We start from the raw sequence: 24,619 nt of genomic DNA on the forward strand, positions 1-24,619 counted from the left end.
AGTGAAAACAGCCGATCTACAAGCACACAACGCCTCGCGGTGCGAGGCGCAGAGATGCCCACGAGTCTCGTGATCACGAGTCGAGTCAAGAGTCTTTGGGGGACGAGTCCGAGTCGAGTGTCGAGTCTTTGGGGGACGAGTCCGAGTCGAGTCGAGTCTTTTTCAGCACGAGTCCGAGTCGAGTTACAAGTCTTTATATACATATATATCTTTTTTTATAATTTTTTATAATGATCTAGCCTCCAGCTAAAAAAGTTACATGGCGCATCATGATCACCCGGTACTCACAGATACAGCTACAGCAGCAGCCATGGCAGGCTAAATTAGGAAAGACACATGAATGTATGTACTCACAGTCACGCTACGGAGGCAGTTAAAAGTTCCACGATTAATAATAATGGATCCATTTCCCCCAGGAAACATTTCTGAAGTAGACCTCCTGCCTCCATCCTCGGTGAAAGTTCCTTGGAAGCAACGCAGTTATGTCCAATAGTAGCAGGGTCCCCGTCCCGAATCCCGATCATCATCCGACGACTTTCTTTGTTAATAAAATAATCCCAAAGCCAGCCACACTTGCTTCAGTTGCTTGACACTTTTTTGAATGCAGTACGAAAGGACCTCAATGACAATGTAAACAAGCCATTGTGCTTTCTTGTGTTTAAATCCTTTTAGTAGACCTTTGTAGCTTTCTGTACTAACCTTTTCCTAAGAGAGCTTGAGCTATACAGTATTCAAATGTTGTTTTTAAACGAATTGCGAAGCAATCACAATTTCTCTATTTGAAGCAGCCGCCAGCTGGACAGTATGCTAGCAACATAACACTTTATGGCAGTTACGTAAAACGTATCGATACGGGTTACCATAGCGACGTGTACTCTTAGTGGGAATACATTTTACATCACTGACGTTTACCGGCGTATATTAATTAAATTATGTACTGGCAACTGCATGATTGTTTCATTCATGATCACTCTTTTACTGTATTAATATAAACAGACAGTATGTCAGGATTGATTACATTACTTAGTCATTGATACACCATAATGTTCAATAGCAATTTAGTGACAACAACCTATATGAACTACAGTAATAGCCTATAGGTTTATTGTTCAGCCTATAAGCCTAACAAAATCAACTATGGCTTATATTGTTTAGCCTATAAGGCTCCCAAAAATCAGAGTTGCAAGCTATTAATCCACCGTTTCATGGCGCGTCTAGATATAGATCTTCTCTTTTGAAAAGACGCACTATATGCGCGAGCGCAACAGATACAAAAAACAATTTAATAATCCTCTAGCAGTGTAACAGTAGGGCTTACTGGGCATGGGGCGTAACCTCACGTTAATGCTTTAAACAATAAGTACGAGGGGTTAATGAGCTCAGCTATTATAGCTGCCTGCAGCTTAGTCAGGTCCACTATGTATTTTTGTTGGCTTTTTTTGGAGATTAGTAAAACTATACATTTCTGGAATCTTCAGACCATGGGGAATCCAAAAATCGTTTGCATTTGCACAGACACCTGCAAAGCCGCCATTTTGGACGTTCAAAATGGCCGACATAAAATACATAATGTGTGCTATCTTGGCTTCTAGACAACCTAGAAACGTAATTAAACATGCCAATCCTATGTTTTCTGGGTCAAGGAATCGACTGAGTAAATGATGGGTGTAAAATGTTCCGGACCCCCACCCCCTTTCTTGGGGTTATCTATTTTGGGACCTCCCAGAACAGTACGCTGCCAGTTAATGTCTTTTTCATAATATTAGAGTTTTGTTGGTTTTAAAACATCCTGAGTTGATTCATTAGACTTTTAAAGCAGCCAGAATAACCGTTCTGACTTTTGGTTGGGGTCTTTCCTCACCTGGGACCCTCTAGACAGACCCATGAGCCTATCACAGTAATCGCTCTGCTCCTGCTCCAGAACAGTGTTAAATTAGATCATAATTGAAGCATAAAAGTTGTTGTAGCTGGGCTCTGAAAATAAAAATGAGAAAGCAAAATACAAGAGGTCTTCCTCAGGGGGTCCGGGACCCTTGGGGGATCCTCATAGTTACTACAGGGGGCCCACCAAATCTTAATGGGAAAGGATTTTCTTTTTTATGTATGTTTTTATGTATCCTGGGTTTATGTATTGTACTTCGATGATTTATTAGTATTCTCAGTATTATTTATACAATTTTTGTGTTAGACAGTTATGGTTGACAGGTGTTACTGCAGGGATTAAGGTATTGCAACTTCTCACTTTGGGTGTGCAGACTAACGTGTCCATTTATTGCACTGCACTCACACTGACAACACACACACACACACACACACACACACACACACACACACACACACACACACACACACACACACACACACACACACACACACACACACACACCTCTTTGTTAATCGTCACCCCAAAACCCTCACCCTATCCTCTTAAAGAGCTCATGGTCAATTATGCCCAAAGAGATTCATTAAAATACTGTACATGTCCTCCCTAATTTGCAAGACATATGTGTTGACAGTCTCCACCATAGCATTTGCAGGGAGGAGTGCAACCTGCTTTGCAGCCAAATTTGATGGGCTCAAGTACTGCCTTTGGAGCAGGGAGGGCAATACACCTGACTGGAACATTCCCTCCACTCTCTAAATGCCATCTATTTTCTTCGATTGATCGAAGCTTGGGGCAATTTGTCAGGTACAAAGTAGGCATCATAATACGATACCTTCATCAAGGGACATGATTTTGTGGAAGTGCACACACATATTCAAGCAAGTTCAAGTTATTGGATGTCACAAATGTCAAGGGTTCCTTGGCCTACATGATTTTTCTGGTGCTGGCTGGGGATGAGAATTTTGTTGGAATCTCCAAAAAGACATGGGTCAATGGCTACTTGAAGCCTGGTGATGATGACCAAGTCATTAACCACTTCAAGGACCTTAAAGGGTTCCATTCCTCCTGAGCTTATTATTGGTGAGCTTCCATCAACATTGCAGTCATTGGAGCATTTTGAGTGCCATGTTTACAGTTCAAAAGGTCCAACAACCCTGCGATTACTCAGATGGGAACTATTTCTGTCAAAGAACTGAGGGTGAGATGCTACCTCCAACTCGTGCTGCACTGCTACCACATCCGTGCCAACTACGTCACAATGCAGGATAAATCATACCTGACAAATTGCCCTGAGCTTCCACCATTCGAAGAAAATTGATGGAATTCAGAGAGTGGAGGGTATTTTCCAATCAGGTGTCTTGCCCTCCCTGCTCCAAAGGCAGTACTTGATCTCATCAAATATGGCTGCAAGGGACGGTGCAGCTGCTCAAGTAACCTGCCTTTCACTCCATGGTGGAGACTGTGTCAACACTATTAAAACACTATTAGGTTGGACATTGAAGATGACAATGATGAAGACAATATCCTGCATGTCTGAAATGACTGCATTGTAGTGAATCTTTTTGGGCATAATTGACCATGGGCTCTTTAAGAGGATAGGGTGAGGGTTTTGGGGTGACAATAACAAAGAGGTGTGTATGTGTTTGTGTTGTGCTGTCAGTGTAAGTGCAGTGCAATAAATGGACACGTTAGTCTGCACAAGTGAGAAGTTGCAATACTTTCATTATGTCAAATTCTGGGTCTGGCCCTTGCCCTTCCCCTGTTCTACCACACTTTGCTCGCACCCTCCCCTCCTGTGAACCTGATTGTCAATCTGAACTCATCCCGGCTTCACAGCTGTGAGCTGTTGCCGGTTGTCCTTTTATGGTTCCCCTGGCATCACAGGGATCTCCATACAGTATATGGGCATAAAGGGGATTTGGTTCCCCTGACATCACAGTGATGTCAGAGCGGGATGCCAGAGTGTGAGAGTCAATCAACAAAAAAGCGCTACCAGTCCAGGCAGACAGATAGATACGGTCAAGATGTGACGGTTCTGATAGTAAACTGTGACCTATGGTCGCAAACTGCGACCTATGGCCGCAATAAACCCAGGATACATAAAAACATTCAAAGTTTCAGTTTCAATGTGAAAAAAAAAGATCCCATCAAGATTGGCGGGCCCCCTGTAGTAACTCTGAGGACCCAGCAGGGGTCCCGGACCCCCTGTGGAAGACCCCTGGTATTTGCTACTACTCATTTTTGTTTTCAGAGCCCAGCTACAACAACTTTTATGCTTCAATTATGATCTAATTTAACATTGTTCTGGAGCAGTAACAGAGCGATTACTGAGACAGACCCCTAGACAGGGATGAGGAAAGACCCCAACCAAAAGTCAGAAAGGTTATTCTGGCTGCTTTAAAAGTCTAATAAATGAACTTGGGATGTTTTAAAACCTACAAAACAACTCTAATATTATGAAAATCAGACATTAACTGGCTAGCGTACTGTTCTGGGAGGTCCCAAAATAGATAACCCCCAGAAAGGGGGTGGGAGTCCAGAACATTTTACATCCATCATTCATTCATTCGATTCCTTGACCCAGAAAACATAGGATTAGCATGTTTAATTACGTTTCTAGGTTGTCTAGAAGCCAATATAGCACAAATTGTGTATTTTATGTCGGCCATTTTGAACGTCCAAAATGGAGGCTTTGCAGGTGTCTGTGCAAATGCAAACAAAGATTTTTGGATTCCCCATGCTCTGAAGATTCCAAAAATGTATAGTTTTACAAATCTCCAAAAAAATCCAACGAATAAACCTTTATTAACATAGCAAACCTGACTATGGTGGAACATTATTAAGACGAGAGGAGGATGCGCTCGGAGAGAAACCCGACATTAGATAAGCAGGTTCTCACAGATAATCCTATCATTTTATCAAATTATTAAACAAATGCCAAGTTAGCTGAAGTAAAATAGCTGATGATGAGCTAAACATGTGTGTTTTATTTCGCCGTTTTAATATTTAAATCTTACGATGAAAGGTCCATGCAGACGGCTGTGTCTGTCACGCTTTGCGAGACAGACTGCGGTTTTCCCAACGGGCCGCTCTGCGCGGTCCAAGTGAACACAGCGAAGCGCACCTGGCCCCCACCGTTGCGCTTAAGTACGTTGGGAAAAACAACCTGGTCGCCCCTGTGTCCTTGCGCAGCGCTCAGCCGTACAGCGGCGCTCAGCCGCGCACCAGAGAAGAAAGAAAGAAGAAAGGAGAAGGAAAGGACAATATTTGTCGGGCTTGTCATGCATTATAGTGCTTAAAATATTTTAAGACTCGTGAACTTCACGAGTCTTATGATCACGAGTCGAGTGGAGTCTCGAGTCTTTGAGGGGCGAGTCCGAGTCGAGTGACGAGTCGCCAAAACTGGCACTTGAGTCGACTCGAGTGGCGAGTTTTTAACTCGAGGGGACGCCTCTGGCGAGGCGTTGTGTGCTTGTAGATCTGCTGTTTTCACTACTATTATGCGACGGCCTACTGATTTGCGAAAGAACGTACAAATTTGGAGATACGAGATTTCCACCCGACGACGACGACATACTAGTGTTGTTGCTGCTCTTATACCACCATTATTACTGGGGTTGGTGTGGGCCAGACAGTAGCCCCCCGTGGGCCACAAAATGGCCCGCAGGCCGCCTATTGGGGAACCCTGCTCTAGGCTATATGAATATGGGTAGACCAATTAGCAGCGATACAGAAACGCTGTCCGTAACTCAGTATGTCATTATAGCTGTTACAGCTCACGTTGACTTTGAACGGAGTGTGAGATGTCAGGATGCAGGGCCGAGGTGTCCAGGGAAAGCATGGCTCTCAGGTTCAGGGACGCAGCGGGTCAAAAAGGGCCAAAGGGACGTGCTGGGCCCCTGATTCAGCCCGGGAAAAAGATTTGGGGAGGCCCTCATTGCGCGCTATAGAGAGAGATCTCTCTCTCTATAGCGCTGCTGCTACTCAAAGATTTGCCATTTCAGATCATGAGAAGTGACGAGCCAGTTGGCCAATTATTGTACATGAGTTATATCTCATTGTTGTCGGGTGGAAACCTTGTATGTCCAAAACCGTTTGTTTTGTATTTATCATTTAAAAAATGATTTAAACTAGTGAAAACAGCCGATCTACAAGCACACAACGCCTCGCACCGCGAGGCGTTGTGTGCTTGTAGATCTGCTGTTTTCACTACTTTTGTGCGACGGCCTTGTATGATGAAGCAGGGCTTTGCTGTGTGAAAAAATGTACAAATTTGAAACTTGGAGATACAAGGTTTCTGCCTGACGGTAACAATTTACTTTGTTGGCCGCCCAGCCCCCAAAATGGAATGACGGCCGTCATTTTATTTTTATTTTTTTCCTAATGGCAGGCCTGGACCTGCTGGGAATGAACCGGCCGTTCGGGAGTTGTCCCGCTTTTCCCAATGGCCAGCATGTCCCTGAGCAGGGGGCCCAAACAGGCCTATACAGGCAGCAACTCAACCAGCATTTAAGGGTTGACTCCTGGCCTGCTATGACCCTATTGCTGCAGGGGTCTGCAACATTTTCAGGCCAAGGACCCCTTAGTCGAGAGAGAGATGAAGCAGGGACGACTGTGTGCTACAAACCAGGCAGTTGGTTTATATTAGCCTACTAGTAATGTAAACCAACTGCCTGCTATAATTTACTACCATAGCCATACTTGGGCAGATGGGTCGTTCCTTTCCGTACAGTATGTACACGCACAAGCATAAGGAAATCGGTCCAAAGTCCACACACCACAGCCTACGCACCACACATAGAGATGAAGTAAATAAAAAGAAAATCCGACTTATGATTTGAACAATCATGGGGTCAGTTGAAATGATCATAAATGAAGAGGAATTTCTGGACGTCAGCATCCAACACTACGATTTAAGGTGAGAAACGGAGAAGCCTGGCCTAAACCACATCATAATCTCAACGATAATCTATTACCTTTTTGTGCTGTAATGTGTTAATCTAAAAGTAGGCCAGCAGACTAGATCTACAGTAGGCTATAGGCGGCCTATCTTAAAGTCTGACTCTGAAATGACATGTAGGCCTATGTAAGCTATTGCATTTCATGGGCACCATCGGCACATAATCAAATATAACAATCTTTTTTAGTTTTAAAATAAATAATAGTTTGCAGCAGTGGCGTCAGTTCAGAAAAAGCTAAGGTATGGCAACATCACCAGTCATGTTGCCATACCTTAGCAACAGCCATGATACATTTATTTTAAGAGGTACATTTTATTTTTCCCCCCGTTTCTACGGATTCTTGGGCTGGATATGGCAGCCTGGAATGGTTGTTCAAGTGCAGATAAACTTAATGTTAGTAAACGTGCCACAATCTATACTATCATTTTGCGAATGTCTGAGTGAGTGAGTGAGTGAGTGAGTGACTGTCTGTCTGTCTGTCTGAAACAGCGTTTCTCCTCAGTGGCTGGAGCAATTGATCTGAAATCGCATCACCATTAGCATATGAACACACCTGACATAACTGTGAAGCCCGTTTGTCACTTTCACAAATCATATGCTGTATATTAGCATTTTTATGGTGTATCTACTATCTATTCTGCATCTAGCATGAGGCACATCTATTCTGCATCTGGCATGAGGCAAAATGTTTAACCAGCTCTGTGTGTGTGTGTGTGTGTGTGTGTGTGTGTGTGTGTGTGTGTGTGTGTGTGTGTGTGTGTGTGTGTGTGTGCAGGCAGGCGGGTGTGTGTGCAGGCGGGTGGGCGGGCGGGCTGGGGGGGGGGGACAGTATCTCTGTAGCCATTAAACGAAACGGGTTTCTTACATTGATGCTCCTATACATCATGCAAGCACCAGTTAAAGTTACTTTCCATCCCTCATATACTGTGTGCACAGTGCACATCCCATAACCCACACACTGCACATCATTTTGGAGCTCATATCTTTGAACGGGTAAGGGCTAGTTAACAATAATGCATTGCATCAGTGCAGCTGACCTGCGGAAAATGGGAATATGCCATTCTGTCAAGATGTGGAGAATATAATTATAATACCTTTGTTAAAGTGACCATTTTGTAAAATTTTGCATTTGTAGTTATTTTACTGTCATTTAACAACACAATAACCAGCACAGATAGACAAAGAGACATTCATGGATTTATATTTAGAAGTAACTTTTATTTTCCCCCCTGGACCCAGGGTATGGCAGCTGCATACCCCTGCCATACCCAATTGACACCCCTGGATTGCAGTGTTTTTGCACGTTTCCTCGCACATGTCTAACAGTGGCATCAATTGGGTATGGCAGGGGTATGCAGCTGCCATACCCTGGGTCCAGGGGGGAAAATAAAAGTTACCTTTAAATATAAATCCATGAATGTCTCTTTGTCTATCTGCGCTGGTTATTATGTTGTTAAATTACAGTAAAATAACTACAAATGCAAAATTTTACATAATGGTCACTTTAACAAAGTATTAGCCTATATTATATTCTCCACACCTTTTTTTTAGACATTGTGAAAATAGCAGATCTACATGCTCACAACGCCTCGCAGCGCGAGGCGTTGTGAGCATGTAGATCTGCTATTTTCACAATAGAGCCGTGTTTTCCAAAATGTAATGCCTCTTTTCCATGAGGACTCCCATCTTTGCCATACCCTAGCTTTTGCTGAACTGACGCCATGCACTGATGTCTAACTGTCTATACATTGGTGTAATGGGTTTCTATGGTTTTATTGAACAAATAAACTACACTTGGTTCATTTTCTGCAGGCGGATTGTCCGAGTTTGGGCAAAGGCCTTCTGGCGCCATCATGTGGTGAAGTGTAGTACCTGCATTGCTCTGATCAACTGGGACAAAACGTTGAAATATGTTTTCATCGCTGTCGTTGGATTCAGGTACATGAGTCAATCATATTATTATTGTTATATCACACATTATTACTCATTTATCAGAAATAACATTAATTTTGTTTAATTTCTCAGTCTGATACAGACTTTCGTTGAGTTTGCTATTCTACAAAGGGGTAAGTCGGTTCCGAACAAAACATGTAAAGTATGCAACTAAATTAATATTTAATTGATAAGAAATGTTGAGATTTTAACCAGATTAATTAAATCTTATATCTTTTCCCAAATCCCCCAGGTATTGGGCTTCTCGGCTTCCTGTTCATTGTGCTAAGGATGATAAGTAAGATCCTTCTCTTATTTACTTTCACTTATTTTCTATCAATTACATACCATTTGAAATTTTTAATTCATGTCTCCACATGGGGCGAGTAATCATTCTGTAGAAGTCATTTTGGGGGTGAACAATTCATTTAATTTGTATTTACTTGCAGAACGGCTGTTGTCATTAACTTTAGGACCAGTGCACTCGTCATGAAATACATATACTGTGTATATTTGAATACAGGTCTTTGCCCCTCTGGCCGTTCGCCTCGGGCGTCTATCCGGCATAATGTTAAAACGTAAAATTGTAGTGGAGTAAAAGTACAATATTTTGATCCGAGATTTAGTGGAGTAGAAGTAAAAGTATTGCAAATTGGAAATACTCAAGTAAAGTAGGTCTAACATTTAAAAATAAATACCTCGAGTCAGAATTGTACTTAAGTACAGTACTTGAGTAAATTTACTTACCGAGTTTAAAGTGATCCCTGACTAATACGACAAATATGTCTTAATACATTATAATTGTCCTCTATAACTACAATGTAAAATTAAAAACACCTTAAATATTTTATTTCTTCTAGAAATAGCTAATCTTTCACTCAGTAGGAGAAATGCCTGTCGCAAGTTGATGATGTCATAAATGTCATGTGTCATTTTTATGGCATGCATGTGCAAAAAAACAAAACACAAACACATTTGAAATATTGATTTGATGCTCATATTAACCATTGGAAGTATTAAGTTGGTTTTTATTTTCACATGCATGCCATAAATTCCATAGGGATAGATCACACTTGACATTTATGACATCATCAACTTGCGACGGGCATTTCCCCTATTTAGTGAAAGATTAGCTATTTCTAGAGGAAATAAAATAATTGAGGTGTTTTTAATTTTACATTGTAGTTATAGAGGACAATTATAATGTATTAAGGCATATTTGTCGTATTAGTCAGGGATCACTTTAAGTCCTATTCTGCAGTGGCTGGCTCGCCTGGCTGGTAACTCTAAAGTCTAAAATGTCTAATTCTAAACTTTTTTCTCATCTTATGCTCAGTAAAACAAACACAAGTATATGCTGCCAAAACCGGCCCACCGAGCAGTCAGCGCGGTGAGCGTGAGACCGGCGGAATAAATTAGGGCGAACGGCTGCGAGGGTGAACAGACTTGTTACCATATATTTGACTGTTTTATTTCATTACACGCATATTCAGCATTGGATGGAATGTGACAGTTCTCTTTATGTTGCATTTTATACAGTGGCCATTGTTGCGGTCAACTGGGACAAAACATTGAAATATGTCTTCATTGCTGTAGTTGGATACAGGTACATACATGAGTCGATCATGTTATTATTGTTATATCACACATTATTACTCATTTATCAGAAATAACATTAATTCTGTTTAATTTCTCAGTCTGATACTGACTTTCATTCAGTTTGCGCTTCTACAAAGGGGTAAGTCACTTCCGAACAAAATATGTAAAGTAGGCTATGCAACTAAATTAATATTTAATTGATAAGAAATGTTGAGATTTTAACCAGATTAATTAAATCTTATATCTTTTCCCAAATCCCCCAGGTATTGGGGTTCTCGGCTTCCAGTTCATTGTGCTAAGGATGATAAGTAAGATCCTTCTCTTATTTACTTTCACTTATTTTATTACACACCATTTGAATTCATGTGTCCACATGGGGCGAGTAATCATACTGTAGAAGTCATTTTGGGGGTGAACAATTCATTTAATTTGTATTTACTTGCAGAACGGTTGTTGTCATTAACTTTAGGACCAGTGCACTAGTCATGAAATACATATACTGTGTATATATTTGAATACAGGTCTTCGCCCCTCTGGCCGTTCGCCTCGGGTGTCTAGCCGGCATAATGTTAAAACGTAAAATTGTAGTGGAGTAAAAGTACAATAGGTAAAGTAAAGTAAAGGAAAAAAGAAATACCTCAAAATTGTACTTAAAGGGATATTTCACTTTCAAAAAAACCTTTGGTAGTTTTATCATCTAATCAGGCTTTTATGAACACCCTGAACAGTTTTTAATTAGCTTGATTGAATATTTAGATATTTGATGTAAATGTTACCAGGCCCTCCAGGCCCAGGGCCTCTCCCCACACACACCAATTGTAACTTCAAACTTCATTTTAACCATGATAGAATCATTAAAAACACCCATTATTTTTTCTGGTGACTCATACTACCCTCCAAATATGTGAGCAGGCCGTGTTTTTTCGATAACTTTTTTCATTTATTTTTAATAATAATTTTTTTTGTATTTCATTTTTTCCATTTTCCCAAATAATTATTACAAATAAATGAAAGTTATCAAAAAAACACGGCCTGCTCACGTATTAGGAGGGTAAACTGAGTCACCAGAAAAAATAATGGGTGTTTTTAATGAATCTATCATGGTTAAAATGGAGTTTACAATGGGTGTGTGTGGGGAGAGGCCCTACCACTGCTCCCTGTTGAAAGTGGAATATCCCTTTAAGTACAGAACTTGAGTAAATTTACTTACCAAGTTTAAGTCCTATTCTGCAGTGGCTGGCTTGCCTGGCTGGTAACTCTAAACTGTCTAACCCTAAACTTATTTCTCATCTTATCCTCAGTAAAACAAACACAAGTATATGCTGCCAAAACCGGCCCACCGAGCGATTATTAGGGCGAACGGCTGCGAGGGTGAACAGACTTGTTACCATACATTTGACTGTTTTATTTCATTACACGCATATTCAGCATTGGATGGAATGTGACAGTTCTCTTTATGTTGCATTTTATACAGTGGCCATTGTTGTGGACCCCGGCTGGATAATAATGGGTGAAGACTGACTGATGAGTTGTTGCATTTTATTGGATAACTCAACGTAGAAACTGGGGGGGAAAAATAGGCAAAAATACATACAAAATTAGTTACTGAGTTACCAGGGCCCAAGGTGGAGGGGCCCTAATTATTTTATACTTTAGCTATTGAAAAATAGCAGATATACAAGCTCACAGCGCGGCACAGAGTGCCGCGCTACAAGCTTGTATATCTGCTATTTTTGAAAGATTGTGAAAATCTTTATTATGTAGTTTTTAAGTGAACATTTGTAACTCCAATTTTGATTCTGGGGGGTCCCTGGAATTAAATATTTTGAGATGGGAGTCTGTGGCCAAAAAGGAGTTATTTTGGGGGTCCTTCACATGAAAAGGTCAGCATTACTGACAGAAACATAGGTTTTTCAAAAAACCTTAGAAGAATTTGAAATATTCAGAGACTTGCACAAATGTTCACAATTTCTTTTTTAAATAGCAGATTTTACGAGCTCGCAGCCGCGCTGTGAGCTTGCATATCTGCTATTTTTCAATAGTTAAAGCACAAAATGTGTGTGAATCCTTGTACCCAGGGCACAGAATTTGGTGTGACACCCCGAGCACACCTGCTCTCCCACCTCCCTACATTTTCACAGCCCCCCTTATTGGATCCGGTTGCGGTTCCCAGAGGTACAACAGAGGTTTCTGTCCTCTTAACAGACCTATGTGTCTTTCCTCAGCTTCCTCTCACTCTCTCGTCTTCAAGTTTTTCTGAATATAAATGATTGTATTTTTTTATTTATCCGACACTTTTATTTACATTGTCTTGTTACTGTTCTGAAGGCATTGATTATTTTTGAGTGATCATAACGAACACTGTTGTTTGTGAAGTGAAACACTACTTCATTTACATGTTGAATTATTCTGTCCCAGTCTTCATAATATATTGTTTTTTTTATAAACTGAATCCATATATGGCTTTCAGCTGAACTCCTCTATGTGGCCTCAGATTTGTAACGCGGCATGTGTTCCTTCATTCCTTTAATCCCACCACCCGTATTTTGCCGAGGTCATTTTCAAAACAATTGCTGAAATAGTAGATCTACACGCTCACGTATAACGTTTAAGTAGACTAGTAGAGGGTATCTGCTACATTACACGCTATGGGCTATGGTTGAGTCTGAAGAGGTGAGTATTCAGTCCACGGCGGAAGTTAGGGGTTGAGGGAGACCAAACCGTCCTGCCAATAGAGCTTAGGCCGATTGGCAGTGCAGTTGTGGGCTGGTTGATGTCTGTAACTATGGAGGCTACATTATAGAAAGCACCACTTTTTTATGATTATATTTTTATTTGACACAGTCAACCAGGACTTGGAAATAAATAAGCATCCTATCATGTATACAAAACAACGACATAGTAAAAAGATGATATAACAGACAAATGTATTATTCATAGAATGTGCACAAAACATTAAGACACACATACATAATACTGTTTATAAATATCTTGTTTAAAATGAGCTAGTATAGTGGTACCCTATCCTGGCCTAATGGCAACAGAATGACGAGTTAAGGGGTGGGTGTGGGCTCATACCTGGGTTACCTTATTTTATGGTTGTATGCAGCAGAGTTATATTATAGTGTAGATTTGGGGTTGCAGATATATAAAAAACAAGTTTGAGAAGCTCTGGTATACAATTAGTTTATCCTGAAGTTGAAACAAATAAAAACAAAATATAAAAACTCCAAGGAATTGACCAGTCGCTATGCCCCTCCTAAACCCGTCCTTGTCCAATGCCAAGTTAGCAACAGGTTACTAAGGCAGGTGACTTGGCGGCGTGCATCGGTGTACCGAGTCTGGCTGCTAGATAGAGATGGGATTTATGGTTCTTTGAAGTGAGCCGGATCTCTGAGATCCGTTCCTTTCAAAGAGCCGTTCAAAAGACTGGCTCATTTTAGTTACTGGTTACTTTGTAGATTTTGATTATGATTGCAAATCACTTCCACCCTAATAGGCCTATACATTTTGGCCATTGGATACATTTCTGGCATTTGAAAATAGCCGATCTACAAGCTCACAATGTGTCGCATTGCGACGCATTGTGAGCTTGTAGATCTGCTATTTTCAAATGATTCTTCTACATTTTATTCCCATCGCTCATTTCAAAGAGCCGTTCAAAAGACTCGATTCTTTCGAGAACGTCCCACGTCTACTGCTAGCCTAGAAGCTATGGAGTTGGTAACAGTTCAAGACATACCCAAATAAATCATAGCACATTTCTGGAGTAGTGGTTCGGAAATATCCGAGAGAACAAGGCAGAAAGGATTGCAATATGCATTTGAAAAATACATACACACTATTATCTGTCACCGGAGTAATGACAATGACAAAGTATTTAAAATCGAGGCGAAAGCTCAACGGTCGCAATGCAAAAGTCAGCCACCCCGCGTCTTGTCCATTAATATCGTGGATAGACACATAACGGAACAACAATTGGGCCCGATTCGCCAACCTACTTACGAACGTTCTTACGAAGAAATTTGTTCTTAGACCCTTTTAAGACGTTTTTTAAGAAGATTTGGCATACACCAATGTTTTCTTAGCTATGATTTGTTCTTATGTTAAAAAAAAAATCTACACACACTGTAGAGCACTCTTAGCGTGGCCTTTTAGTTCTTAAGTGTGACATGCTGTGCTAAAATAATTTATTCTTTAAGTTTTTTCATCAAACTCTACAATTTCTACAGTTGTATAATAATATGATTTAAATCATCAAACTATTTGTATCATATCTTTAGAGCAGTGGTTCTCAAAGTGTGGTTTGGGGACCCCAGGGGTCCTTTAGGAAGTTCCAGGGGGTCCACAGTAAAACAAGGAAGAGTTTTACCATTTTTTTTTAAAATAGCCGATCTACAAGCTCACAACCAGACGCATTACCATTACAGCCCATTTTGAGCTTGTAGATCGGACATTTTTCAAACACTTTGATAAATCTTGAAAAATCTTCCCAGGCAGAAAATATTTTCAGGTGGGGGTCTACAGAATGCATGTTAATTTGGGGGTCCTTGCCATGAAAATGTTTAGAACCACTGGTTTACTGACTAGTTTTCAACAGGTCTGAAAATTGCATCCCAACCCAAAATGAGGCGGTTGAGTTGAAGCCCACACGACCGGAAACGACTGAAGGAGGCGTCTACCTTGCCTATATGGATAGGCCCTATGCATTTTTTTAGCAGTAATTTATTTCCCTTTATCAGTCACTATATTATCGTGCATGCTGGGATGTTTCCTTGCAGAAAGACACATACCCCTGGCTGTATTTTGTTTCTGTTCCACTGTTCATTTGGACACTCATCCCTTGGAGGGATGGTTTTGTCAGGGGGAGATAGCCAAAGCTCTGAATTGCTCCATTTAAGCTTTGGGACTGATTTGGGACTGATTTGGCACTGATTGCCCCCCGGGCCACACTTTGGACACCCCTGCCTTATTGGCTCTTGTATCCATGTACAGGGCTGCTAAAGTGACCAAGAGTCACATGTATTCACAAAAAGCCCTGGGGAAACTGGTCAACTGTGTACTGTGTTTAGGCTGCCCTTCTGAATGTTGCCCCCGCGGAGGTTGACCCTAACACTACACATTCACTTAGGATTAAACAGCACACACATTTTAAATTGTTTTTTTTGAATGCACAAATTCATATTAAATTACTAGGAAACCAAGTTCATGGGCATCAAAGGCTAGACTACATACAGCACCTTCTCAGACCAACTGCCTATAGCAGCTGAAACAGAGACATATTTATCAAGTTGATTGACTTTGCGCTTTGTTATAAGGGATTTGATTACAGTCAGCTCAGTGACCTTGTGGTTAGAGTGTCCACCCTGAGACTGGGTGGTTGGGGTTCAAACCCCGGCCGGGCCATAGCAAAGACTTCCTGCTTGGCTTGGATTGGGGACGAGTCCCTGCGCCATACTAGTGTCCAGCAGGGGGTGTTACTTGTACAACAGGCTGCCTCACGCTACAGAAACAGGAAATAGGCTCATGGCTTGGTAAGGCTTACTTGTATGGGCAATTAAAAATGTACGGCTGCCATGGCTGACTGGGAAAATGCTGTTATTAGTCTCTTTTTATCATTTAACCCATTTAGGCCTAGAATTATTGAATGCTTTAACCAGTGAAAAATAGCAGATATACAAGCTCACAGCGCGGCACTGAGTGCCGCCCTGCAAGCTTGTAGATCTGCTATTTTTGAAAAAGTCGTGAAAATATGTGCAAATCTTTGAATATATGTATTTTCAAAGCGAACGTTTGTAACTAAAATTTTGCTTCTGGGTGGTCCCTGGAACTAAATATTTTGAGATGGGGGTCCGTGGCCAAATAAATATAATTTTGGGGGTCCTTCACATGAAAAGGTTTGAGAACCACTGACATAGTCTCTCAAGAACAGACTAACTGAGCTCCAGTTAAGAGGACCTTTTCTTTGACGATGGCTGGCCAGATTGCTGACATAGAAACATAGGTTTTTCAAAAAATCTTAGAAGGATTCAAAAGACACTTATAGATCGGGTCAAAATTAAAATTTTCACGATTTTTCAAAAATAGCAGATCTACAAGCTCGCAGCGCGGCACTCGGTGCCGTGCTGTGAGCTTGTATATTTGCTATTTCTCAATAGTTAAAGCATAAAATAATGATACACAATAATGTGTACCCGTTCTAATTATTATAATAATTTGGCTAAAGTAACGCAACATTGCAATACATAGTTTACAACCATTAAAACCATCATCATCATTTAAAGGTCTTATCATGATCTTAATGTTAGTGAGGGTTATTGGGGAATTAAATACATCAACATAAATACGACAGCAGTGAAGACTATTTGAAGAGGAACTTTATTGACAAATCATTCATATTAACAAGGATATGTTTCATATTATGAATATATTTATCTTTGACATATTTTTTTAACAGATGTTTATTTTCCTTTCTGCATCAAATCTTATAGTCATATTTTGTCAGCAAATAAACCAAAATAAACAAACAACAACAAAGGAGAAAAAAAGAGAGATAAAATAACATTTTGGCAGACATATCACAGCAATTTTAAGATTTTAAAACATGTACTCCAAATCAAAATGCATATAAGTATAGCAAAACATACCAAAGAGTCTACTTGGCACTCAGCATCAAGGGGTGAATTGGGGTCCCTGCAACATATTATAGCATCATGTCCAGGGGGTCTAATTGTACATCAAGCTGCCTCACGCTACAGAAACAGGAGATAGGCTCCTGCCCCTCGGCAAGGCTATATTACTTATAGCAAGACATTAGCATGGCACATAAAGTATATTTACACAAAAAACGTACACTCTCATATAGGGAAGTTTAGATAACCTATTAGTGGGGCCCAATTCTTTAGAAACACATCATACTTCAACTGGAGCTTGGAGTTTCCCCCTAGTATACACTCTCAACCAGGGTATGTCACAAGGTGGGGGAAAGTGGGACTGAGTTACTAGGGCCCAGTGTGGAGGGGCCTTAATTATTTGATACTTTAGCTATTGAAAAAGCTCACAGCGTGGCACCGAGTGCCGCACTGCAAGCTTGTAGATCTGCTATTTTTGAAAAGTCGTGAAAATGTGTGCAAATCTTTGAATATATGTATTATTTAAGCGAACATTTGTGAATAAAATTTCGCTTCTGGGGGGTCCCTGGAACTAAATAGTTTGAGATGGGGGTCCGTGGCCTAATACATATCATTTTGGGGGTCCTTCACATGAAACAGTTTGAGCACCACTGACATAGAAACACATTTTTCAAAAAACCTTATAAGGATTTTAAATATTAAAAGACTTGCACACATTTTCATGCTTTTTCAAAAATAGCAGATCTACAAGCTCGCAGTGCGGCACTCGGTGCCGCGCTGTGAGCTTCTATATCTGCTATTGTTTAATAGTTAAAGCAGAAAATAACGCGTAATGATGCGTTCCCAGTCTAAATGGGTTAAACCCCCTCCCCCTATGAAGAACATTCATGGGGGGCCCGCAGTGAATCCTTGTACCCAGGGCCCAGTATTTGGTGTGACGCCCCTGCTCTCAACAACCTCTCATGCATTGATTAAATGGTCGCAGCCAGGATAGGGTGTTCCTTTATTTTGCTAGCAGCACAAGAACATGCAAAATGTTTATTGACCAACCTGGAACCACTCAAATAATACCCATTGTTGGGTCTAATGGTAAATCTATATTGAGGATAAGATAATACCGTACGTTTTCAAATCAGGGCAATCCCAGAAAATATGAGTATGATCACCAATCACTTTGTTTCATTCTCATCAAAGCTGGATATAGGCCTATCATGAAAGGTGTTCTGAAATATCCAAATTTGTGGGGTCCCAAATAACGTCTTTCATAATATGGGGTTCTGATATAAAAAGGTTTGAGAAATCCTGCCCTAGAGAATGATATTTGTTTATTCACACATACATTATAAACACTATTTTTATAAACATGTTGAGCACAGTTTGGAACATTCTTGGCTAGAAGTAGGCTAACTCACAGTATTGTTTACCAAATGGACCCTATATGCTATGGAATATCAGATCGCCTCAGGCGTTAAACAGGCGGGACGGTAGAACGGTTTCTGCCTAGTATTCCTAAACGTAACCTCAGTAAACTATGCCTAAACGGTTGCATCTAACCTCATTCCTAACATTAACCTCAGTAACCCTATTCCTAATCTTAACCTCAGTAAAACTAACCCTAAACCTATTTCTAACCTTAGCATCAAATACAAGTATATGAGAACCGCCCCACTGAGCTGTCGGCTTGAGGTCAGCGGAAAGACATTTGCAGATGGCAGATGCTCACAACGTGGCACTGTTTGATCAACATCCGCAGCAGAAGCAGATTTTCAAGCACTTCAAGCAGCCTTTCCGGATGGCAGTCTGTCCCTTTATGCAGCAATAGGCACAAATGTGAAGGATACCTGCCACAGACAGAAGGTTGGTCAGTCATGGATGCTTCAGGGGACCAACAAGGAATAGCTTATATGTTATATCTATGCTGTAGAGCAGTGGTTGGTTCTCAACAAATATGATTATTTTGGTGGTTCCCAGTTCAAATAGGATTATTTGGGGGTCCCCAGTTCAAATATGATTGTTTGGGGGGGTCTTGGCATGAAAAGGTTGAGAACCACTGGTCTAGATGAAAGCAAGATTGCTAGAGTGTATAGAGATTACACTCGAGTAATCTAGCAATTACAATCTAGTTTTGAGGAAAGTAACTATAGCTGAAGAGAGATTCCAACTGCATTTAGATAATGATGTGGTTCATTTTTGGAGAACAGTGTGTCTGGGGGACTACCCATAAGTCCGACAATGACCGACATCTCATTACTCTAACTACATGGCTACGCTTGTGGTTAGGGTTATAGGTTTAGGTTAGGGTTAGGATTTATAATGGACTAGTTAGGGTAAGGGTAAGGGTAAGGGTAAGGGTATGGGTATGGGTAAGGGTACGGGTATGGGTATGGGTAAGGGTATGGGTATGGGTATGGGTATGGGTAAGGGTATGGGTATGGGTATGGGTATGGGTAAGGGTAAGGGCAAGGGTATGGGTAAGGGTATGGGTATGGGTAAGGGCAAGGGCAAGGGCAAGGGTAATGGTTAGGTTTAAGTGTGTCTGTGGGTTTTCTCTGTCCTTACCTGCTAAGAGGATAATGAGCAGAGCCACCAAAACAAATATGAAACCCTCCCTGGAGGGACCGCCGGCCAGCACGGCCACGGCCAGCGAAGCAAAGAAGGCTGGGAAAGGAAGGGAGATGAGTTACATTACATGATTATTATCTCCGCCAGGCCGAAAGGAGATAATAATCTATGATTTCGCCCCTGTCCGTCCGTCCGTCCGTCTGCAAGCGTGCGTGAGTGAGTGCGTGTCCTTCCGGCTGTTTGTGGACAGCTAATCTCTGGCAACGTTGGCACGATGGCAGCGAAACTGTACACACACTCTACCTGGGTGCCAGAGTAGAACCTCTACCCCCAATCTTTTGCATGGGCCTGTTACAGCGCCACCAGGAAGCGGATTTGTGCAAAACACATTGTTGGACAGTATTCCTATCTCTTCGAAAGGGGTCTGTTTTCATATTCCATCCTGATTGGCTAAGATTGGCTTCCAAAGTTTGCAAGAGTGCTCCCTTTTGAACAAAATTCAACATTTCAAAATTCTTAATGTCCAAATCAGCCTCATGGTGGCACTATAACAGGCCGATTTGTGTTTTTACCAATAATTCCACTGATCAGTGTAAAACATTTTATGCACACTCCCAAGGAAAAACCTTTGCCCTGCATTTTTCAGATCTGCTTTTTATAGCGCCACAAGGAGGCCGACTTATGTAAAACTATTTTTTTGATCTTACTCCTTCAGATTTGTTCCAAGAATCACGCATATCAGTAAACACAGTATCTCTATAGTCATGTGATCAAGACTGATCTGTCCCATATTTCATTTTCCATCCTAATTGGCTTACATTGGCTTTCAAAGTTTAGTCTAGCATGCCTCTTGGCTTAAAGCAAGCTTGCTTAACCCTGCAAGGCCCAGCGTTGCTTTTTGGCAACATTTTTTAAATCATTTAAAAAAAAATGTTAGTTTAGAAAAAAAAATTAGTTTTCCTGTTCTTTTTTCATATTAACATCACCATTAAATCCTATTGTTTAGTATTACAATGCCATTGGCCACGATATTTGCATATAAATACCCCCCACAGAGGCTGACATTCACACCTCCCAGAGAAGTTGAAATTCCAGCGTCTGGACGAACAACATCTCACTTTTTAACTGAAGCTATTCCTCACTAAAACATAAGTAGAATGCCTGTAATATTTGTTTTCGTGATCATTAGAATGTCTAGAACACGTGCATATGTTATCACATATGGTGCCAACCCCGAGTTTCCCGAGTTTGTATTGGTACTAGTGCTGTGCCAACCCCGAGTTTCCCGAGTTTGGGCCGTTTTTGAAAAAAAAAAAAAAAAAAAAAAAATCTATTTTTTTTTGGACCTCCAGAAATGTATTAGGCATGATCGCGATCGCGAAATTGCATGTTTAACCCCCATACCAACCCATTCTTTCAAACATGGCAGCCATGTTTGTTTACATCTGAAGAAAACATAATGGCTGATAAATCATGAATGCCTGAACGGATTTCCAAGCGGATTTTTTTGTTTGAAAGCTGTGAACAGCATCTACACACGTGGTGCATCATCTAGGCATGGGCGTGCACTTTTTACACACTTGCACAATTACATGGAAGTCTATGGTAACCATGGTAACCATGGCAACGCGAGACATTGAAGAGAAAAAATCATTGCATAAGTGTTAAATTGTGAAAAATATTCCCAAAATACAAATTAGAGCATGATTTATGATTTATGATTTATGGCTATAAAATCTTACAAAAACATTATTAATTTTTTAACATTACATTTTCCTGTGATTAACACCATCTGATTTAAAAAATCTACACGGATACACGGAGCTGGATATTTCTGAAGCTAGACATTTTTTTGTGCTGTTGGGGCTTGCAGCCACATGAAGCTGGATATTTCGGCTGCGAAGCTGGATATTTTTGAAACCGGATAAATAAGTGGAGAGATTGAAAAATATCCGATTCACTGGATCCGTGTAGACAGGGAACCCGGATATCTCTGAAGTAGTGATGCGCGGGTCAGCTTTTTTTCATAACCCGCACGACCCACAGCCCGCACGAAACGTAACCCGCCCGCGCCCGCCCCGCAGAACAATATATAAATCAACGAATCCGCCCGCCCCGCAACCCGCATTTAAAAAAAAAGATGGTATATCATCTCCACAATAGCTCATCTTTATATATGGCTCTTCTAAGTACCCAAAGTCGCTTTACAGAAAGGTTTACAGTAGCACAATATTGTCATGGGCTAAATAAACAAACGTGTTGTTCAAATTGGGGTTAAGCCTAAAAGACATTCATTCAAAGACGTTCATTCTCTCTGGGGCATCGTCGGGGTAAGAATGGCGTTTCAGGTTTTATGTCAATCATATTTATAGGTAGGCCTACAGCGCCTCGCACTTTAAACAGACAGCAAAAGACGGACAATATTAAATCCTGTTGGTTATTGATTAATCACCAGATTGGAGAGATGGGAGCGACTGGAGTCTCGAGGTGAGCGTGGTTGGTTCATTCAGTCAAAAAATCCGCCTCACTTGCGAAAGTTGTGTTTCAAATCGTATCCGTTGATTGGCTGGTTATATAACTTAACCGACACAAAGTATTTATAAACGGACTTGTGTGGATGACAGAGACATATAAGTGAAATCCTGATCAGCGACACGCTGAATTGTTTGTGCATCTTCTCTGCTGTGCTCGCGACCTCACGTTGTGTAAAATGTTGGCAAACTGTGGTTCGCGGCCCCAACAGGAGCGGAATTGGGACGGTCCTGGCACCAAGGAGCGGCTCCTCTCTGGCGCATTTTAAAACTCGCTCGCTCGTCGTGCTCGTATTCAAACGTTGTATTCGTATTCTTATAGGCCTACTCTTATTAAGAATAAAGGGCAAATAAGAACAGGTGATTATTCTTATTTACGTTTTGCACATGAGTGGTGATAACCCGCCCGCCCGCTGCCCGCCAATGGAGTCTGAAAACCTCGACCCACCTGCGGGCTGGCGGGCGGGTTGGCGGGCGGGTGGGGGCACCGGGTCGGCCCGCGCATCACTACTCTGAAGACTTTACTGTGTGCGTGCTTGTTAGACTTAGATATCTTTGTCGTGTGGACCTAGATATTTGTCTATGTGGATATCTGAAAAACCGGGATATATGAAATATCCAGCTCCGTGTGGACCTAGATATTTTTCTATGTGGATATCTGAAAAACCGGGATATATGAAATATCCAGCTCTGTCTAGCCATGGCCTAAGTCAAGAGGCATGCTAGGGAATGCTAGGGAATGAATTGGACGATGCCCTACACCCCCTCATCCCCCAAGGAGTAGCACAGGAGAGGTGCTGCAACTGTCTGTAGGAGGCCTCAGGCTGCACTCACACTGAGACGCACTTTTTTTTTTAAAGTTCAGTCAAAGTTGTGTGTTCAGTCAAAGTCTGTTCCAAAAAATAATACATTTCCCACAATGCTTTGCGGAAGTGGGCGGTTCTGCTTGAGGAGGAAGCAGATATGGTATTTGGCCATGTAGTTCTTTTGGAGGTGTCATCGGGGGAAGGCAGAGTACCTGCTGCTTTTTGGTGACAGGTAAAATGGATTTACAAGCTCACAGCGTGCCACCATGCGACACGTTGTGAGCTTGTAGATCTGCTATTTAAAAAAGTTACTTTTAACAAAGTATTTGTATGTTTCAGTATTGATACTTTTATTTAAGCAATGAATTTGAGTATTTTTTTCACCACTGTATATTTGTATTGATACTTTTATTTAAGCAATGAATTTGAGTATTTTTTTCACCACTGTATAAAGCTTACATTTTATTATGAATAGCACATTCAATCAATTGCATCTGTGTAGGCATCACTGTCACCATGTATGACATGTAAAGAAATATTTGTAATATTCATTGTTATTGTCGAATGTTTACTGTTACACACACTTAACTTTAATTTATTTATAATATTTTTCGTTCTGAAATGGAGGTTTCATGTCACTGCAGTACAGGCTCTGCTACTGTGGAGTGGAGTACTAAACTACAAGTGAACACACCTGTGTGGGATTGCATCATGGCCTCTCTGTCCTATTGGTTGGCAGTTGAACCCTGCCCTTCTGTCTCATCAAGTGCAGCTGGTCTGCCCTCTAATGCTTGCCTACAACAGTCCCTGTGCTTGTGTGCTTGTGCTTGTGTGCTTGTGTGCTTGTGCTTAAGCAACACCACAGGACTCTCACAAGCACTCAAACCATGTGACTTCCATCCGGAATGCATTGTGCTGTCTCTGCCCCCCGCTCCCCCCACACAACTCTCACTAGACTTTGTGCCTTTAGGTCTGTAGCCGGCCTCAGAGTTAGATTAATACTTGTGTAAACATGTAGGTGAAGACTCACCGGAAATGATGAGCAGAATCCCTGCAGCCAACGAACATCTCGTCTGGCAGGAGAAGGAACAACAGGCGGACACACAACACTTCCAGCAGGGACAGGAGGCCACACTGCCAACGATGATGCCAATGAAACATATGCAGCACGACGTGATCACAAAGTCTGGTTTTGGAGACACAGACAAACGGGGGGGGGGGGGGCAAATAACCAGACAGTGATCATGTGGATGAGACCTTCCTCACAGGTGTTTGCAAATCCAGGTGTAGGCTACTGTTAATTTAACAGTACACAAATGTAAACAAATGGACCCACAACTGACATTTGCACACTCTCTGTGTTACAAATGGATACAACTTTGAGAATTGTACTAATGTTTGTCAGGGCAGAGCTCACTGTGAACTGTAAAAAAAAAAAAAAAAGAAAAGAAAAAAAGTGGTGTAAAAGAGTCCAAGATAAATAAATAGAAAAACAACTGGTGAAAACAACCTGTTTAAAATGCTTCATGTGATTTCCTTTTTGCTAAAAAAAAAAAAACACCACTGTCCTGTACTGAATAGAGAAGTCAATGACCCAGATGTAATGCCCCAGACAACACCCGGCCACAACAACAGCTCTATTGTCACAGTATAGGTTGTGTGTCGGTTTGGAGAGCGGGAGACTGGGGTTTGATCCCAGCTCCACTTGATT

At 41.3% G+C, this 24,619-nt stretch overlaps 1 protein-coding gene across 1 annotated transcript; it reads left to right on the plus strand.

Annotated features, from left to right (window-relative positions):
- The first annotated feature begins 6,662 nt into the window (after positions 1-6,662).
- On the plus strand, positions 6,663-12,846 carry LOC308292428 (uncharacterized protein). Its single transcript, XM_080734760.1, has 8 exons — positions 6,663-6,803; positions 8,659-8,784; positions 8,872-8,912; positions 9,032-9,076; positions 10,318-10,384; positions 10,476-10,516; positions 10,641-10,685; positions 11,852-12,846. Exons 1-8 carry the CDS (start codon positions 6,733-6,735, stop codon positions 11,896-11,898), a joined length of 483 nt encoding a protein of 160 aa, XP_080590886.1. The 5' UTR covers positions 6,663-6,732; the 3' UTR covers positions 11,899-12,846.
- The last annotated feature ends 11,773 nt before the right edge of the window (positions 12,847-24,619 follow it).

This window comes from Nannobrachium achirus (genome assembly GCF_963921795.1).
Source record: "Nannobrachium achirus genome assembly, chromosome: 10".
NCBI classification, from domain to species: Eukaryota; Metazoa; Chordata; class Actinopteri; order Myctophiformes; family Myctophidae; genus Nannobrachium; species Nannobrachium achirus.

Bases quoted from the DNA above. Each gene is read 5' to 3' on its own strand.
- LOC308292428 (XM_080734760.1), top strand. From the start codon at position 6,733: ATGGGGTCAGTTGAAATGATCATAAATGAAGAGGAATTTCTGGACGTC. The intron at 9,077-10,317 runs GTAAGATCCTTC...CATTTTATACAG, and splicing joins CATTGTGCTAAGGATGATAA to TGGCCATTGTTGCGGTCAAC. The intron at 10,385-10,475 runs GTACATACATGA...TTAATTTCTCAG, and splicing joins ATTGCTGTAGTTGGATACAG to TCTGATACTGACTTTCATTC.